The 22,142-nt window shown below is 30.2% G+C and overlaps 1 protein-coding gene across 2 annotated transcripts in view; it reads left to right on the top strand.

The window, feature by feature from the left end:
- Positions 1-5,908: 5,908 nt before the first annotated feature.
- Positions 5,909-22,142, top strand: part of LOC114120877 (uncharacterized) — a 45,873-nt gene continuing 29,639 nt past the window's right edge. Inside the window, exon 1 of one of the 2 annotated variants that reach the window (XM_050204868.1) lies at positions 5,909-5,927. In XM_050204868.1, coding sequence (XP_050060825.1) covers positions 5,925-5,927 — 3 coding nt within the window. In that variant the 5' untranslated portion in view covers positions 5,909-5,924. Of the gene's footprint in view, positions 5,928-21,634; positions 22,116-22,142 lie in introns of those variants that run through there. The other variant, XM_050204867.1, reaches the window with a different exon arrangement.

Raw genomic sequence — 22,142 nt, 5'->3', positions numbered from 1 at the left:
TTATATAAGATTTCCTTGGACCTTTCGTATATCCTTGTACTGTTATATCCAGTCTTTATTTGAAAATGAAAAAAATTTGTTGTATTACTGATGACTGATCTAAGCACGTGGTTCATCTAAATTTAAGATGCTTATTATTAATGTGTAAATAATAACATAATATATTATATTTAGACGAATAGTTTTTAGTAAAATTACAACAGTTTTTTTTTTTTTAATAAACAAAACTGGAGAATATCCTATCACGTACAGATACATCAAATTGATGGAAACAATTTTTTTAGTTATGAAAAACATTGGCTTAGATAATTATAGTTGAATGGATTGTCTTGTCGATCCCGTAGAAAAACTCAAAAATTCACTCTTCGCAATTGCTGCAACCTTAACAGATGGCACGCGGACGGGTTGACTCAACGGCGACGACGGTTTTGCGCGATTAAATTTTGACGACGTTAACACAGCGATGATAAACAATAATATACCCGCGCGATCGTTATACCGTTAAATCCACGATAAGATCGCTATTGTATAATTATCCCGTTTTCGAAGATCTCAGGTCGTCCTCCGTTGCTGCTGAACCATAAACACGATAACCATTCGTAATGTGACGACATGTCTCTCGCAGGTGCAAAACAACAACAACGACGACGAAGACAACAATAATAATATAATTATCCGGTAGAGGAGCCTGCAAAAGCAGCAGCAGCCATACGCGCGCACGCCGGAAAAAAGCGATTTTGCCGACACACCTCGCGGTCCGCCGACGGGGCTTAAAACGCAATCGTGTAATCCGTGTACATCTCTTATACTATAAAGTTTTGCCATCTGACGCGATAATTTTCGTAATAAAACCGTTTTGAGGAAATACACGCGCGCGCTCCGCGGATCGCGATACGCCTTACAGCAGGATGTCACGATAATCGCACATAATACTTATATACCGCTGATATTCCTTACGTAATATACGTAGGTACAATATTTGACGTTTTAATTCGATGTACATAGTACATATATATATATTACATGGTATTGTATTGTCGGTCGTCAATCGGAAATATTTTCGCAAAACGCTGTTATTCCGACGTAAAATCCATTCGCGACGAAGGACACGGCTCGTTGTTCACTGTGACCGCGAGTCACAGCTGCTGGCGCGCCAACGGATCGCTGGACGACCGCAATAATATAGCGATACATTTTTTTTTTTTTTTTTGAAGTATATACTTATGGCGAGGACTCCACAACCGTAACTTATAACGTATTCATACCGCGCGTGCGTAACTTGTCCTGTATACTGTAGATCACCGCGTATACGATAGATATATATGACTTGCAAGCCATGCACCTCATCTGCACTGTGCTGTAGTTGTATTGCTGTCCCTAAAATCGGATTCCGTCAGTACGGAAATAAATCTTATATGAATTCTGTGGGCCTATAGGTGTTGAAAAAAGTCCAGTTCGTGCCCTAAATAGTGTAGAAGTTTTGGAAAAAGTAGTTTATGACGCTGCCTTTGGAAAAGTCATTCAAAACAGGTTCGTGTGTAATAAATATATGGAAAAAAATAATTTTTCGAATAAATTATTGTTATTTATTTATAGTACGAACTAGACTTGCAGTTAGCTCCAACAAAAGAAAATAAGAAACATATCAAATTTTGAAGTAATAAATACGAGTATTATATTGATAAAATTGTAAACAAACACACACATAAGACCTATTATTTATTAGATTGATATGTTTAATGTTTATGTATTTAGTTGAAAATAATACATATAATATATATAAGTCATCTTCCAAGTTAAAATGAAATAAAAATTATTTTTAAAATGTTTCTGATATGTACCAAGGTAAACTATAACAAATAACCTATAAAAATATAATGTACAGCATACTTATTATTTATAAATGAAAAATTACACTTTAAAAAAGTTAAAACTAATTATTATTTACAATAATTTATTATGTTATTACCTATACAGTATACATATTTTCGTATAGAGCCGTATACAGTATAAATTGTGATCACAAAAGGGATGACACGGCGATACTTCATTTGATCACTATTTAACCGTAAATTGTAACAGTATATGATATTATAAATTATAATATTATGGTATCTAACGCCGAGACCGACATAGTAACTAACGACTGAATTCGATACGATTAATCGGTGCGTCCAAAAAACGGTCCTGAGCGGAGCTTGGATCATACACATCAAACCTAGTCAAGACTTACTTCAAAAGCCAGTACTATTGGCGTTCATACAAATGCTTCGAAGAGTTTCACGGTATGCACGAAATGTTCTATAAATATTAAATTTAGAGAAAACTACCCGTTGGGTTGGAGTTGAAAAAAAATATACCTGCATTCCATAGCAGTTGGGTTGATTTTTAATCTCTATAATAGTGTATCGTTCTTAACGTGTCATCAATGGGTGACTTCTTCACGTTTTTGTTTGTGTATACGCATGTTATCTTTCTTAGATCGTATAGACGTATTGTATATACTGCTATAGATTAAATTTAAAAAAATTAAATTAAAAAAATAAAATATGTATGCCGTACTCACACATTTTTGACCTTTTTCTCGGCGATTTTCAAAAGATAGAGATAAAGAAAATACACAAATAATAAACTGTCGAATAGCTAAGGCCTTGCAGGTTAACTTTAAAGACGAAACCATTTCGATTTCGTATGTATAGTGAAATTTATGGACTAAGGACTTATGGTGTTTATTATCAGTTAGTAAACAATTACATAGTCGAATATATACCTAATAAAATGGTAAAAATTTGCAAACATTAATTATTTACACTGCATAATATAAAATTAATCGGACGACATATTTTTTTCAAACTTATAGACAATAATATAGTTACAATTATTATTATACGGATACCACGATATTAAAATTATACTATTTTTTATATTTTATTTTTACACTTGGTCGGTTTCTGTATTATATAACATTGCCGTGATGAATATAATAACACCAATAATGCATTAATTATTTTAACTTTATTATAATAACTTGAGAGCAATACTATCTTATTATATATATAGCTATTGTATTTACAGTAACGGGATTTTGTTTTTATGTTTTTAAAATCACACATTTTGAAATTTTTTTATTAAATAATTTATTTAATTATTTTTGTACGAAGAACAGCTTGCTATAATTGAAAAAATAATCGTTTATCGAATTTTGTGTTTTTGTAATACGTATAATAGACTATTTTTCAATAATGTCGTATGAACCGTTATCGTTGGTTAATAATTATTTCTCGTAGAGAAATACACATCTATCATAGATCTACTCTGTACTTATCTATATATAACCGTACAATGCGATGAATATTATTATATAAAATACACATATTCAACTAACCCAATGTTATATCATTATAAAGTCACGAAACGTATTTGTTCTTTAATAATTACTAAAAACAGCCGGTTACCGGATGTTGGAAAATACAGTATATAATCACTCATATTAGTTGTAGTCAGAATTAACCGAAAACGTATTATACAAATAACATTTAAACTACTATTATGGATAATATTATTACCAAAAATTTCGTATAACCGTGAAAACTTATGCAGTTCACATGCAATATCTGAAATATTTTACATTTTTAACGGCATTATCGAGACGACGCATACAATAAATTATACGGAGTAAAACTAATTTGTTTAACACAAATCAGGTTACTCAGTACAATGATCAATGAGATACAAATAGATTTCCTGTTTGTGATCTGTGTTTTGATGATATAAAAAAATTTGAAAAATTAAAAGGTTTGCGTGAAATTATTGTGGCTAGTATACAGGACAATAATAATAAAAATACAACTGTTTTTTTTTTTTTTTTTAATATTTATTAATATTATTATTTAATGACATTGACATAGAATCCAAAACAAAACAAAAAGAATTATTTAAATATTAAATTGGGGACAAGTAGAGTGGATATCAGGGAATTTAAATATACACCGTGACAAACATTGGTACTGATAGGTATAGATATTATTTGAGGGAATTTATAAAACCGAAATCGTTTTCATTTGATAAGAATTTAATTCTTGAGAAATGTATTGTAAATCATATTTTCGTAGACACTTAAAAAAATAATTGTAATTTATTGTGTTATAGGTTTACGAATTGGTGCAAGATTTGCAAGATTACAAGTTACTGGTATTTTTGTGTGTTATAGAATATTAGAATTAATTTTACAATCCGACGTACTTATAATTGTGTAGATTTTTATCGCTATTACATAATGATATACAACATATTATGTATTACGTGTTGAATGGTTGAGTCATAATAATATTTGATCATATTTGGATAACTGCAATAGTTGAGTCGAAAACTGACGAAGATGTCTGATTTAATCTTATATCCTATAAAAAGAACTATGTATTAATGAGTTTTAATTTTAGAAAATACGTATTTTACATTAACATATACATAGTTAATTATAATATTATGTACTCATTTCTAAGCCTTAAAAATAGAAAGATATTAATGACTTTCATCGGCGCCGCGTTTATTCGTTCTTTTGAAGTACCGAAACTTAAACCTTCATTTTTTCTATATTTGTATGCCAAAACCCAAATAAACAGCTATGGTTTCCAAAATTTATTAATTTTATAAACTACTAAAAAAATTTTTTTTTTTAAAAAACGTTACATTTATCGTACGATGCGGTCACGGAGAACGGTGAAAAAACTCGGTTCCATTAGCGTCATCCAACAATTTATTCATATGTACATTTTGTTTAAACGACGTTTTAAAAAAAAAATATATATTTACATATACGTGCATATATGTAAAATTTGTACAAAAGTAATATTCTTTCCTGACATCCATGAAATAATATATTCTAGTTTTTACTTTATATATTATAATGTACACGAATTATTATACGCTCTGTCATTGTCAATAAGAAGAATGTTTATATTTTCACGAAGAAAGTATACGCGCGCCGTTGTTGTTGTGCTACTGATAAAAGGTATATAACTATTATATGTGTATTATTTTACGAGAGATGTGCCTATATAATAAAAATAAATTATGACAATATTCGAAAAAATTCGCCCGAATTACGATTCATTCCCTGTATTATATTAAACGCGTTATTCATATTTGCATACAAAAGGAATATGCGATATTCATTTATATACAACTAATGTCTATTAACCTGTTTGGTATTGTGCGATTTTTTACTTCCTCCTCATGCCCGGAATTCTTTTACAGGTACCAATTTATAGTTATAATAATGTATATAAACGATCATCAGGCGACGAATAAATATTAACATAATATTATGTATAACTATATTAACGCGTGCAAACTTAAAAAGTCTCGTAAAATACATGATTAGTGATTAATAACTAATAAGGCTCGGATTTTAAAGCGAATGCTCCTTTTTTTTACATACCTATGAGATAGAAATCTATTTTTTTTTTAAATATTCGATTCCCGTCATTCTGACTCCAAATAAACTAATTTATTTTTGATTTTTTATGTAGGTAAATGCTTTTTTTGCTTTTTTCAGTTATTTCAGAAGTATAATTTTTATATGTTTATTATGCTAGGTACTATATGTATAGTAATAATAAAAAAATAAAAAACGTAAAAACCCAGAATGCGGTATAGGTATTAGATTATTATTGTTTTCGTTATCGGGTTGTTTATTAAATATATTAAATTTTTAGATTATCAATTACCTATAGCAAGCAGTACCTGCGGGCGGTCAGTATACCAATAACATCGATATCGATCGTCTCAAAATTTAAGACTTAGTGTTGTAATTTGAAACCTCTTGTATGAAGTATTCATCGATCAATTCAGGGGATGTATAAAATTATTTCTTCGGTCAATATAGAATCAGTTTCACTACTGCAAATCTAGAGAAACACAATATGGTAATTAATTATTTTTTTAATTTAAATTAATTTTTCAACATTTTTTATTAATTTTTATAATAAGTTCGTGTTAATTTTTAGTCATGTTTTTTTTGCTTTTTTTAAGAATAAATTTACTTCTTTTTTGCTTTTTTAGTTGCTTATTATGCTTTAAAATCCGAGCCCTAGTGATCACGAATAAATAATAATAATAATACTGATTAAAAATATAGTTCTACATAATAATTTAAGAGATGACTGGTTATAGATACCTAATATTTGAATAATACCTACTTATTTAAGTTTGAATATTATAATAACTTATTAATGCGAGTAAATCGGTTTACGTCGTATATCTCGATGAGTATAATATAGAAAAGTCGAATCTGGTTAGCTATCTTCTAACATCGGATTGAATACAGTGTCCCGATGTATATTCAGTGTTTTTTTTCGTTTATCAAAAAGTTAAAAGTCGAAAGCTGTACTTGAGTGTCTATATATAGTTATCCACTATCATCTCAGCCGGTGTAAGTCGAACCTAACTGGTGCATATGATTTGTTTGTATATTTCAAAAAGTGTAAAGACAGAGCCCGTGTTTAGTGCGTCTATAATTTATATAGTTACGATTCCGTAGTTATTCGCTTCTTTTTCTTTTGTATATATTATTATTATTTTGAGAGTAAATGCATGTGCATACCTTGTGAGATTTCTACACATATGTTTAGTTTATTGTTTAATATAGGTATGCTTAGTAATAAAAATGGCATAGGTACATACATTTTTTTTTCGCTCGCAATTGAACGTTTTTGGGCACTTCGCCTTAAATTCACAGCAAAAAAGTAATAATAACATTTAATAAAAGCCGATATGTTCCGTATAAGTACTCAATAGTTTCTGATCGTATTCGTATATTTTGTAGTGAGTAGCACACGAAACTAATGACGCGACTAATGGACCCTAGGCCTATATCTACACCGGAACTCTCGCTTGATCTTTAAAAACAGTCGTATCACGTGTGCAGAGATGAACCAAGTTTTTTCATTTAGAAATCGATCTCTTATAAACACCGGGCTACGTAGATAACGTCCGGACGGATACGTTTAACTAAATCATATTATAATAGCATTATTAAAATATTATGTACATCTGCGACGACACAAGACAGCAGATTTCAATAAAATAACACTCTTATCGCGTGCTGATAATAACGACGGCATGTGGTAGGTATAATTGACGAGACTGTGAAGGCGGTCTATTTATTTTACGTGATGCCTCGTGTCTATTATGCACAGACACTTTCTTTTGAACGACAAACTGCTATTAATATACCTACGCGAACCGAACACGACTGCTATATAATATGCCTATATATACAACACGTAGGTACGATTACTCGGAATTATCCCGCGTATACGTATATTTAGCCGTGAAATTATTCGGTCGCAAAACGATTAGCTTTACATACGCTCAAATGTATATTCGTATGCGTATATATATATATATAAATGTAAGTGTGCGTGTGCTGTCGGTTTCGTTTCGTCCGCGGCGGATTCGGAACGATTTCAGCGTTAAACGCGATATTATAATGAACGCGCGCCGTTTGCAGGACATTTAAAAACGCACGCGAAAATAATCATGGCGATAAATTAGTCATGTTTTCACTGAAACCGTGTACCACGTACCTACATATAGTAATAACAATACACGCGACAGATATAATAAACAAAAACGAAAATATATTCTCCGCGTATTGAGAACGAAAAAAAATCAAGAGCATCGTATAATCGTCATCCGCTGCAGCGATTTATCTCGTGCGTGAGCGCGGCGATGGCCAGGAGACGTTGACGGTTACGCCGGCCGTTCAAGGTTATACGTTGTATTATAATAAGCTATATTTATAATAACGACTCGTATAATATCGTGTGCACGTACAATTCGTCAGATTTTTTCCATATTATTTTTATTTTCAAAAAATTGTAACATTATTATTTATTACTATAATATTATTGAGATCTTAGCGGACGCCTGACGGACCGAAAAAACAGCAGGCTGCAATTTTCCGCGCCCGAATGTAGAGTAAACGGCGGAAAATAAGAGTAGCCGAGCACACACACACACACATATGTATAATACTACATTGTGTTACACACGCATCACCCGTTTATGATACGCGTGTGTGTCGGACACGATTTCACTACTGTGCAGCATATACGCATCGATTTCCACGTATCGCGAGCGCTCGAGGACATTATAAACGTACTTAAATGCAAATAATATACGTACAACGCTAAACAATAATAATTCGAATCATTTGTCTATCGGTATCACGAATAGCGGAAAAATAGCTCAGGATAAAAGTCCAGCCACAGATCAGGCAAAATGTTATGAATTTTGTATGATATATTATGCTCAGACCGCAACGACGGTTGAGGACGTTATACATTTTTTTTATACTTGTAAAATGAGATGGAAATCCATTTCGCTCACTGGAGATCGAAAATCATATGATATTCTATTTTTATCTTTTACTATTACTACAGCCGTACACTACTGTACAGTGAGACTTCTAAATACCGGACACAGTCGGTCGCTAAAATGTTGACCGTTGTTCGAAAGTCGGGAATAGTGTCTGCTACTCAGCTTTTGCTTTGTTATCCAAAAAACACCCGCTACATAGAAGTGTCCGTTAGGAGAGGCTTTACTATTTACGATTTTTTATTTATTCTACATTTAATAGGTATATATAGGCTCTTTGCACTTATCACGCATAAATGGGATATCGTTCATTAGCCAACGCAATAGCTAGCAGTCTATATATTAAATACCTACAATGTACATAATAATATAATATATTGCTGTATTGCCGTAATAACGGTAATGTTCGTTCGACGGCTGACGTCAAAAAAAAATTCCAAACGCATTTTTTACCGCCAAAAAAAAAAAAAAATAAAATAAAAAAAAAAATAAAAAAATGGTCAAACGATCGGTCGTACTTTTACGTCGGTTAATCGTCCGAAACGCGCTGTCACCGGGTGTAAATATATTGTAACGGCCAATCCGACGTCATCGGAGTGATTATTTTTCGGCGAACAAAAACTATGTCACTAGAGTTATAATAATGTTTATTTATTTATCGGACGATCGTCGACGCGTAAAAAAATGATAAAATATAATAACAAAAAATAAACCATTAATCGGTTTTCCACGCGTATCCGCGGTATACGCGCGTTGTCGTGAATTACTATGCCGATAGGTATCTATAATATAATACAACATTATTTTTAGTAAAAGTCTCTTACTTTTTTTGGTGTATTTTAGCGTCTTATAAACCGACATTGTACGAATCCTCCGTTATACTATACCCGTTTAACGATCGATTGAAATGAGTTTTTTTTTTACAACTAACCCTATTCGATTACTCGTAGCGCCACCGAAAATAAAAACTGTTTATTCTTATGACCGTATATACCGCACGGACGTCATTATTGATAATATAAGTATATTATTATAAAACATCGACATGCACTGCAACGGATGATATTATATGTATAGTATTACGTGAATTTTTACAGCTGGTCATTAAATTCAAAATATTTAAGTTTGAATTACTATATTATTATTGTTAAACATTTTTTATTTCATTGAAACTTGAGAAATTCTAACTTTTAAATCCTATTCAGTTACGCCCTTTCTCAATTTTTATTTATTTTTTTAGTTGTCGTCTACGTCTATAGATTGTATATGTGAGTATTATGTGTGTGTAATCTAACCTATCTTTTAAACTTTCAAAATTGTATACATTTATATAATCCATTGCATCTTTACACTAATTATTGTATCCTAATTATTTTTATACGAGTATATTCAATATTATGATACTATACTTAAAAATAACTTACAAGTTAATAATTTTTGTAGTTGCTAGTTTGTGACCTTAAAATTAGTAATTTATACATAAAAAAAAAAATAGGTTTGAAATTAATGTTCAATTTAGTACTATTGTATTAAAACGTTAAGACTTTACTATACATCGTATGTATAGGTATATTTTATTATTAGACTTTTTTTCTAGTGTTGGATAGTATACATTAAATGAAAATAAAAAACATCGCACAAGAGTACAAACACGCCTGCATATGTACAGGTAAACACGGAAATTGAAAAAATAACGTTTTCATATTAAATTACCAGTTCTGGAAACAAAACATATTTTTAAGACCAAAAAATTAAGAAAAAATCTTTATAACCAACATAATGGTTTTTTCTGTATAAAGCAAATTATACCACACATTGACCGTAGTTTAGGTTGTATAATTTAGGTATTTAGAATTAGATTGCAGAAATCCCATCTACCGTTTTAACCTGTACAGAGTACATATTACAACGCACAAATTTTTAAAAATAAAAATCCAAATATTATTCCTCACCAGTCAGAACCCCTATCGTGTAGTTGGAAATGTATTTTACAAACAGCCATTTCCAACGTAAAATTTATAATTTATTTTATGATATAAATAATATTATTAATATAATAATAATAATAATGCAATCATTATCGACCTATTACCTATACAGTAATATTTGTATCGTGATAGTATATAGGTATAGTTACACACGGGGCACATAGAATAGACAAAATATACAGTAGACGCGCATAAAAACGAAAATATTCACATCACGTTTATCGTAATAATTATTCACATAATATAATAACGTGTAAGGACGTCGATTCACAAACATATTAAAGTATACTAAGTATAATAAATACCATAGAATACAGTTTTATACAGCACACGACGTCTGTAGTTTTTATTTTCTACATTAGGTATATTCACGAAATATATTGTTGCTTTACAATATTATACACGTGATAATTAGATCATCATTTATCATAAATTCTACACTTACTTCAATGAACGGTCGAGACATAATGTAGAGTGTTAACCCGACGTCGTACTAGAAATTTAAGTCTGCATCTATAGTAGTAGACGTATGTACGTACATATACAACGTCACAATGTCAACAATAATAGAGAGTACATAATATTATAATATACATTTTTGCTGTTATGAGAATGGAACTTAATTATTATCACTGGCCATAGTTATTATTTCTTATTTGCGCGTCGCGTCGCGAATGCACTTTTATATAGTTACTGTCGCCAATACACGCATATATGTGCCGTTTCAAGTCCCTTGATCGTCCATATTAGATTCAAGCGTTTGAATATACGCCATGTGAAACGACATTGTATGTTGTGATTCTTTCTGATACATATGAAATTATACACAACCTATTTTCTATGCCAACATAATTATATTGTATCTATTGGAATGGATACGAGAAAATTTACTATACCTAAAGAAATGCGTCATCGTTTACCAACAAGGTATATACGTCTTGTTTACATAATTGGCTGAAAAAATTGTGATTTATTATATCTATATATATGTATAGGTAATGATGTTTGTATTACCCTAACAATATAATGGCAGTGGCATGAATTTATTGGATTTACAACGATGAATCGATGTATGTCGTATGCATTATTTTATTTTTGTGTCTTTAATAATCCATAATCTACAAAAATTGGTCTTTGAGAATGGTTTCCTGTAGCAAATTGGATATGATTGATTCTAGTTTAATTCTCCTATAAAGTCTACTAAAAGTCTCTTCCATCAAACTTTAAACTTGGGTAATTGTATGTTAAATAGTCTTATAGACCGTATGATTAAGTTCTGCTAAAAAGCTTATTATACGTTCATTAAATAGTTTATAATATAGGTATGAGTGATAAGAAATAATATTATCGTAATATGTTGTACATTTGTAGCTTATAATGTATAATTCGTTATTATACAATTATATTATTTAGTGTAATTTGAAATTATGAATTCTGGTCATTTAACGTACGAAATGTTCATAAATTAATATAAATAAATCAACATTTATTAGACATTATAGAATTTTTAAAATATAATCTCTTATTTTGATGTATTCATAAAACCATTTGAATTTTTTCTAAGAATATTATTATATTATAATCTATAGCCTTGAAAATTTTTTTTATCCGCAATTAAAAAATATATAACATTTTGTTAGAAGGTCTAATAATACTTACAAAATTGGGTATTTTAACGAAAAATAACATATTTTGTTATTACAATATCATGTAGTGATTTAAAACTTAAAAAACTTTATCAAACTATATAAATTATATAAATAGTATTTCTTATAAGATAAAGTAAAAATTTGTATAGATGACATAATAATATATAATATTCTATTGGCGTATTACATAGATTATCGCATTTATTTTGAATAGAAAATGGTTCACACGGTGTTCGTATTGTTCTTGTATGAACCACGGATTATATTATAAAACAAGAATGAGTTACTTAACAATTTCTAAAGAACCGAATGATTTTTGTTTTTGAAAATCATATTTTATTTCAGAATAGTTTGCTTATATAATATATATATAATATAGATAAACATTAAATAGTTTGATTTGTACGAGTATTTTTTTTTGCCGCAAATAATGCCGGATTATTACAAGTGCACATCAATTTGGCATGTTGGAGTATTGTAGTGTTATTATTATAAAGGTACAAATGAATAATTACGCGAGAATCGAATAATTATATCATTATGATGTAGGTGTTTAAAAAATATCTTATAAAGCGCGATATCACGAAGGAATAGAGACTAGAGCAAGAGAAATAACAATAATTCGTATGAGACGTAGTCGGGAAACGACTCAATAATGTCAAGTTTGAAAAGTCACTCGAAGTGATTTTCTCGGGCGCAATAATCGTGGCGTAAACACGAATCGAACACACGCGTATGATGGTTTTCCGTTACCCGATTTGCATAACAATACATTGTATAACGCGTACATCACACAAAGTATAATCATATAACAATAATAACACGATAATCATATTAACACGCGAATATGAGCTATAGTAAATATAGGTGTACTCACACATACGGGCTGCAAATAGATAAACACGCGTGTCGTACCCGAGTGTACAACAAAATAAGTATGTAACAGGTCCACAGGCATCAATATGTAGGTACACGTCACCTCAGCTCAAAACGTCTTTTTATTTCCACAGTTCATTGCCATTAATATGACGAGACCCGTCCAACGGATAACGCACTCCGCGAACCTAAAATCGTAGAATTATAAAGAATAAACTGTAAAAGCAATGACCTTTCTAGACATTTAAATCGACGAAAAATCTATCTTGTTATGATGTTTGATATAGATACTTTTATAGTCACACCAAACGCCGCATACTTATTATTTATATTTTCAAAATAAGGGCTACGAAAGTTAAATAGTTTAAAAAAACAAGTATTTGAAGTAATATGAGGACGATGCATGTGCTCTGTGAAATCATACATTGCAGCGTATGTATAATCAATAGACACTTGTTAGATACATTTTTCCACTCGCTTATTCCTTGTAAGTAAAAATTTAATGTTTTTTTTTTTGTCAAAGATTCTAACGCCTTCACGTATACCTATATACATATTGTATCATCTTGTCGAAACGTAATACCGATCGTTCTCTCGAGTCTCGTGGCAACTCCATTCTCAGACTATTCACAGTTATACATTGTATATACATATAGTACATACGTATATATGCACTTTTCGCGTACCTATGTATATTATATATACCTACACACGACGGATTCGCGAGAACGCGTTTTATGCGTCATCGAGGTGTTCGATGTACCGAAAAATAACAATGGTGTATTAATACTTTTATATACCTATGTGTCATTACTGTGGTGAGACGTTATTGTTTATAACGTATATTGCGAGCGCATTTTTGCAGCGGGGGCGCTAAACGAGACGCGCCGCAGGTGAACCTGTAGATGAGCGGGCGTGGGTACACGCGAGAACTTTGACCCGATCGTGTCCGGTGATCCGGCGAGTGATTCGAGCGTTCAAGTCTCCGAGATTTCCTCCAGCTCCGATACGGATCGTATGTATACATATATATTTTACCCCGTGTTAAATATACCTATAGTGTTGTTGCAGTGGAGTATACAACATGTATTCGCGCTAACAATAATATTACACTCGAAATAATATCCGTTTCGGGCCGATTAACCACAGGCCCGCGAGAACGGATATATCTAAACGATGTGAATCGTGTAAAACGCCGTAAATGTATATATATGTATATTATATTTATATTATTATACATGAAGATTTTCCGGTAAAGTAATATGTACATTGCATATCATATATATATTGTTTTAGTGTTTACCTGGGGGGCTCTTTTCCGTTTTATCGATAGATATATATCTGTATGAATATACGCCTATATATAATATAGATTTATATAGCCGAAAAGTACCGTAAACCCGTAATTGAGCCGCGCGTTATTCCCGCCGCGGCGAATTAAAAATATATCATCCGATTAAAAACCGATTGAAATAACGCCATCGTTTCTGTTTCTACAGCCATATAATATTATTTGTACCTACCTATATATACATCTGCAGTTGATTAACGCGGAATCGTTAATCGCAGTCTTTTTTTCACGCAATTCTCGATCACTGCGCAGTCATGTTTTTTTCCGCCGCAACTGTTTTTGTTTTTAACAAATGGTCACGATGAATTTATTTAGGGCACTCGAGGCGGTGAGAAAATTATTTTTTATAGACAGTATAGACACACATGAGTATATTCTGCGTTATACATATATAATATGCGTGGTTATATCTGCAGTAATATATACACATTATATAAAATTGTATTCTATAGGCCAAAAGACGACGTTTTTCTCTCGTCCTAGAATTTTCACATATAATGGAGTAGAACTGATAAAAACGCTGCACCTCGTATCAGACCTGCAACAGATATATACATATTATATCTATATAATATATACATATTAAGTATAATGCACATAATATATTTGTATTGCACAGCGTATTTGGTATTATTTTATATATATGGTTTATGGTCATTTTACATCATTTTTTTGTAAAATCTAATACTAATCATTCCCAATGTGATTTTATTTATTCTTAGCTCAGTCAAACTATTTAGTAAAACGTTATATTATACTTCAGTACTACGTATTAAGGCCTTAAAACTTTAGCACACGACGTTTTCGATCAATAAATAGGTACAACTTATATTAGTTTAATATTATTATTATTATTTTATTATTACAATTTATTGTCGGTGGTGTTGTAATGACTAATTTTATTGGTGAGGGATTGTTTTCTTTTCAAATAAAATTGTAACTAAATAATTTTAAATAATAAATAGGGTTTCTCGTTTGAAAAACAAAAGTTTGTTTCACCACACGATACTTCTTACGTATAGGTACCTAGTACAAACAAACATCAAGAAATTAAAAATATGGTCTTCAAGTGTAAGCATTCTTAAAATCAGAATTCTAACAAATAAATTATTAAATGAAAAAAAGGGAGTGTACCAAGCTTGGTTAATCACCTTGAATACATGCAGGCAGAGTAATATGACATCATTCAGAAGACGTAACAGTGGATGAAACTCGTTTAATGCACATTATTTTATTTTTCCATCTTTTATTTATATTTTGTTCGTAGTTTTTGTGTTTTTGAAATATTATTTCGTTTGATTTTTATTTTATACATTTATATTAAGGTAGGTCTAAGCTTAAATTTATAATAGGTATATGTAGGTTTCGGTCACCTGATATAATATGATGCGGGGTTACAGAACTATTAAATCGCATATGGAAACTTTCTACGCCGTTCCGTGTTCTCTGATAGAGTCATTAAGCTCACTTGTTCACATTTTTTGCTCAAAATCGGGGTTAATATCAATATAATTGTTTTAAATATTATTAATGAAGTCTAAGGGTCAGTTGCCTATACGAGAAATTGATACGAGTTCTACGAATATGTCTGTCACATCGTTATAGTAAGCAATAGTGACATCGTAAGAAGAAACATTTGAGCTACGTTCTAGTTTTCGGATAAAACTGGGTTTCTATTGTTCGTTTTTTAGTATTTATTCGAGACTTAAAATGTATAAATTTACGGAACTAGTTGTTTTTGGATAAGTTTGCGCAAAGTGGATGCAACCGTAAAAAAATTCGTTAAAAATTAATACACATGGATGCATAGTTGAAACGATGCATTTTGAAGCACAAACAAGATACTCAAAAAGTATTTCTGTGAACACATTAAAATACATATGCGTGCTGCACAATTTGCGTTTATTTTATTATATATACACTCAAAATGACGAACGACATTTTGCGCGCAAACAAAAAGAATACGACTGGGACACAACATACACAACCAGTGACATTACATTTGTCGGGTAGCGGTATATGTGTTATTTTGTAAACGCGTCGCGACGTTGCAGTATTGCAATTGTTTCACACGTATTTTGCCAACACAGTTCATTTGTATATTAAATAAACACCGCTAACACGTTATGGAACTAATCTATTTTAGCACCTTACTCGAGATTTTTTCCTCCTCCTCTTCCTTCTTCTTTTTTTTTTTTGAAAAAAAGACAACGGTTTTTGTTGTATTGTACATATTGTTGTTTGGTCTCTATAGGTCTGAAAAAAGTCAAAGAATGTTAAACGAACGGCAATATTATCAATACTTAACGTTATACGCCAAACCTATATAACCTATTACCTATACAAGCGATTTTATACATATAATAATAAGATATATTAGTACTTATATACAAATATATTATTATATTCTTGAATAGCGTAAAATATTATATTCATTTTATTCAACGAAGCTTAAATGTATATTAAATCATCCACTCCGTTCTTATACGTCGAAAACATTGTTAAATAGTTTACTGTTTTAATATTACCAAAAAATAATCGGAGTTCAATTAAATTATCTATAGAATACAATTATGCTATACAAATTTTTTCACTAGTTAATATCATAATGCTACATAACGTTAATCATTAAACTAAAGATGTGTTTACCTTATGATAAAAATGAAAATATGTAAAAGTGAATAAAAAAAAATTGATTTATTTTTTATTACAATCCACAACACCATAGGCTATACATTAATAATTTTAAAATTTTATTTATAATGAACGAACGAATGAATAAGTTATTATAAAATAAATAAATATAATTGTTTGTTATGATAGTATTTACATTTAATACTTTACTTATTTAATAATTAATATTTGAAAAGAAAATTTGAAAATTTTTCAAAACGTCTGGGAAAATTGAAGGTTCATTAAAATTAACGATTTAAAAATATGATATGTATTATTTATTATTTATAATATAGTTTATGCACTTATTTATATTAAGTATACTGAGTGATTTTTTTTATCTAACAACACTTATTATTTCGAAAATGTTAATAGATTTTAGAACAAAGAGTGTTGTTTGAAAAAAATCATGTTGAATAAACAATAAAATTGAATGAATTCGAGAAGTAAGTATATTACATACAACATGGTATTGGTTTTTTTTTTTATCAGCAAATAGTAATTATTTATTATTTCGAAAAGCGTTAAATTTTATTGAAATACATATTACGTATTATTTAACAAATATTTTTACTTATTACAAAGTTGTTTAGACTAAAGTGTTTGTATAAAAGATTAAATATCGTTTTAGTTAATGACGTTTGTATGTTACGTTGTTTTTCCTTAACATTTTATAACTATATATAGGTTAGGTATTTGTATACCAGTTGCGGTTAATTCAAACGGTCACATGAGAAAGAACTCTCATCCTAATATATTAGATGCAGATGGAAGTTGTCAAAATATTTCCCTCAAAATTAGATATTTTTTGCAACTAAATAGTATGATAAACGATTTAGTCATATTAAAAATGATATTTCAGTTTTTCGAAGGTACACCGGAAATTGTCCTCGAATGATAAATACATCTAGTTGTGACGTGAAAAACTGAAAACGTACCAATTTCCCGTATTATATTATACAATTATATTTTAGGTCAATAAGTTTGTCTATTTTTCTATAATTAATTTTTACTAATTTCCTAAAATTCCATTGCTATAATATTTTTGTGTATTGATTTTTGATGATTTAACTTGATTATTAGATATTAAGTATTTACTTATGTTGTCAATTTGGTTGGCCGTTATAAATTACTTCAATAAATCAATATTATGATGTAGACAATTTTTGAATGAGTATTTTTATATAATATTCAATTTAGAAACAAACAATTCGGAAATATTTCTGTAGAAAAATAGATAAAAAGATTCCAGAGAATGAATTCAAAACAATATCAACTCGAATCTTGTATTTATGTGAACATGTCAAAGTTGAATAAGTATTTAACCTATAATAAATAACCCGTGTTATAAACATATCCTTACAAATTAATTAAAATATGTGTGATATTATTTTAATAGATTAGATTACCTATTTTTGCTAACAAAATGACGTAACTGCCGATTAGTAATGGAAAAATATACCGCTGTCTGATTGAAAAAAATAAAGGTTTTGCTGTTTTTGAGGTAATCTAAATACGAATCTAAATATCTATAAGTTATAATTCTTTACTATACATGATTTTCGTCTTACAATTGCACATTTTAAATGTACAGTTTTTTATTCAACATAAAAAGGGGATATATAGTTATCGAGGGCATTATTTACTCGAATAAATTGTAAAATGTACAGTATATTAAATCGAGTGCGATTTGTAAAAAATAGTTATATTCGAGAGAAACTATTGGTCAATAATAGTCTTAAAAAAAGATTAATTCATTACTTGTATATAATGTATATAAAATATATTGGTGATCTATTTAATGCGTTAATCTAATATCTTCAATCTATTTAATTCTAATTTTTAATTTTTGAAAGTAAATAAGCAACTCTATAATTTGTTGCGAACACCCAGAGTACAGGCCAGTGAATGAAGTTTGAAATAGTTTTAACACAGTTTAGTGAAATATTTTAAATGTTTATTTTATTCAAAATACTTATAAAAGTCCAAATGATAGTAAATGATTGTAATGCAGTAATGTAGTACCTAGATAGGTGTCGTTACAAGCTCTGTGATACTGCGTCTGACAAATCACTGTTGGTCTGAGGAACAGCTCTCAAAATAATTTGTTAAATAGAAAATTTCGTTAAATAAAAGTTTGTTATATGGAATTTTCACTGTGAATAAATATTAATAATTTTTATTAAAATTGGCCCAATAGTAGTTGAGATTAGTATGGACGTATACAATATCTATCTAAAATCGTTAACTTTATAATATTATATTATAGTATATTTACAAGACAAGTATACAGTACCTATATTATTCAATATGCATATTTTTTTCTGGTAAAAATTAGTTCAACTTATCATTTTAATACTAGAAAACTAAATTACTAGTACGTAGCAATATACATTAATAATAAAATATTCACAGAAATATTAACTATAGACTGTCTCAGTTTAGAACTGTTTTTCGTATGCAATAATAATTTATCAATTTATCATTAAAATTAAAATTCAACACTTCATTACAGTAGCCTACTCAAGTAAAGTGTATAAAAAACGTCTACGGTATTGTAAAGTGACTTCACGTGTTCTTTTAATATTATTATCATCGTAATTTGATAAATGTCTAGCTAAGCATTGTTATTTTTATCAATGTCATTGATTTTTATACCACACGGTAGTGATTAAAACAATTATTTACATTTTTTTGATTAATTTCTCTTCCGAAACCTCCCATAGTTTTTAAAAAAATGTAAACCTTACTGTTTACATTATATTTTTTAAAAAAACTTCAAGTGAATTATACTTAATACCTACTTATTATTATGTTTTATAGCTGCAGGGCAGTAATTCTTTTTTGACCGATCTCTTAAAAATAACAGTGTATGTCTACCTCATTTTTCCTCAACTAAAAATCAGCTACACTATAGTAAATGGACACCGTATTTTGGTAAGTGATCAGCATAATTATTAGTTATAACATAAATACAGACATAATACATTTGACAATATTATTGACGAGTATATTATATCAGCTGTGATAAATATAATATGTACTTTGGTTAAATTCGTAGACAATAATAATATATACATGCCATATGAACATTGAACAAGATATGCTGTTATATTCAAGTGTGATACAATAAGAGAGCACTAAGGTTAGTGGGGTTATTACTTATTGTTATTATGAACACTTCAAATATTCCTTTAAATGTTCAATCATCAAATTCATAATTACTTAGGAGTAAAAATACAATTAGTAATTTTTTTTTTTTTAAGAGTTACTAGAGTACATACATTTATATACTTTTTTAGTGAATAATAGTTAAACAGAATACTATAATATAAAACATAATATAAATATATTATTTAAAACAATTAAAAAATGCCTTGTCATTGAGTCGACCATTGTACAAAGGATTTGTATAATATTAACTCAATGATAAATCATTTCATAGAAGAATCAACGAATCTAAGCGGAGACGGTCCGACATTTTGGTAACCAAACAGTTATTTTATTACCTATAAGTATTATATTATATAATAAAAAAAAATATATTTACTTATAGTAGTATTTTTGTCCTGATTATTTTTAAACGTGTTGGATCCGAAAATACTGTTTTTAATTTTCTACAAGAAACCTCTTTGAAAGTTGACATTTTTTTTTACTTAAAAGTATTTTTAAATTTAGTCTTGTTTCTTAAACCATATCATTGTAAAATCAAAACATTCAATTCTCCGCTGAATATTTATAAAAATAACTATATTATCAAAGTATATATTTCTTAATCATGACACTGTGTCAGATAGAACTTTAAGGTAAAACAATAAACATATACCTATTATCGTATATTGTATTTCTTAATCGTAATCACGTGCAGTGATTACCACAACCGTGTATAACCATATCATCATAATGGTAACTCGTATTATAGACACTTTGCTCGCATTTAAAGGTGGGTTTCCACTGGATCGTTTTCGTGTACGTGCACGTTTATCAACATGCACGTACGCACGGTTGTATAACATACACTTCTATTATAAAAAATACTCTGGTAAGCACGGTAACTGGTAAGCGCTTAATTTTAGCGGTAAATTAACTTACTACTATAAATTACTATAATTTGGCTAGACTCTATAGTGCAAATACACTTTAATTAACTTTTAAAACACTATAACTTAACATAACATGACACATTTTTAAGATTTTAAAATCGGTTACTGCTGCTATCGATCAAATTTGACCGTTGAAGACGGGTTTTCACTATACATACGTGTACGACGTGTACGTGCATAGATAATTATTTTCTGCGATAGGTTGGTATACATGGTTGCCATACGAATAAACAATGCATGGTAAGCTTTTGGTACCTATACCAGAAAGTTTATACTTTCCAACCAATCACAGAAGAGTATTTTTATGCGCGTACACAAAAACCCGCCTTTACTGTATAAAAGACGGGTGTATAGGGATATCCCAACCGTGTTTACGTATTCGTGTTGTTATCCTATGTATGTGGTTCAACGACGACAACGACCGCTGTAGTAGTTGTCAGCGGCGCTCAAACAATAAGATAGGTAATAGTAATAGTAATAGTATAATCGTTTGGTATATAGTCATAGTAATAACAAACAGGAACGCGCGTTGATTCGCTGGCCCGTGACAGCGGTGATAGTGCGACGACGGCGGCGACCACTCCACACCACGCGCGCGCGCGTTTCCGAGTCGCGGCAAAACCATCGCACAAGGCACCGTTGGTCGCGTTTTCCGCACGCCACAACGTTCGTCGCGCCCAAACCGCAAACACCGTCGTTGTCGATTGTTCGTCGCCACCGTGTCGTCTCCGCGGATTTCGTGTTTGATCGCGTGATAAACGCCAAGATAGAAAATATTATTTCGATACGATAATATATTAAAATATTTTTTCGAATCGCGTTCGTCTTAGAGTAGGTTTCTCACGATACTATACATAAACACGTACGGTGCCTAATAAGAGTATTATTTCGCTGTCGAGTGTAGACGCGTTGTTGTTTTTACTTCGCACATCGTAAATCCTTCCCGGGATTTTTTTTTTTTTTTTTTTTTTTGTTTTCCGTCGTCCCCGAAACCACCGGAGCTCGAGTATCCTCCGTTACTACCGCCGCCCACCCGAAAATGGATGGCACCGCTTTTCGCGCCGTCGTCCTGTTGTTGTTAGCGGTATTCAAGGTGAGTGGAAAATCAAAAAAAATGTTT

This window comes from Aphis gossypii, chromosome 3 (assembly GCF_020184175.1).
Source record: "Aphis gossypii isolate Hap1 chromosome 3, ASM2018417v2, whole genome shotgun sequence".
Classification (NCBI taxonomy): Eukaryota; Metazoa; Arthropoda; class Insecta; order Hemiptera; family Aphididae; genus Aphis; species Aphis gossypii.
Note: the sequence above shows the minus strand (reverse complement) of the source record. Positions and strands in the feature narration are given on the sequence as shown.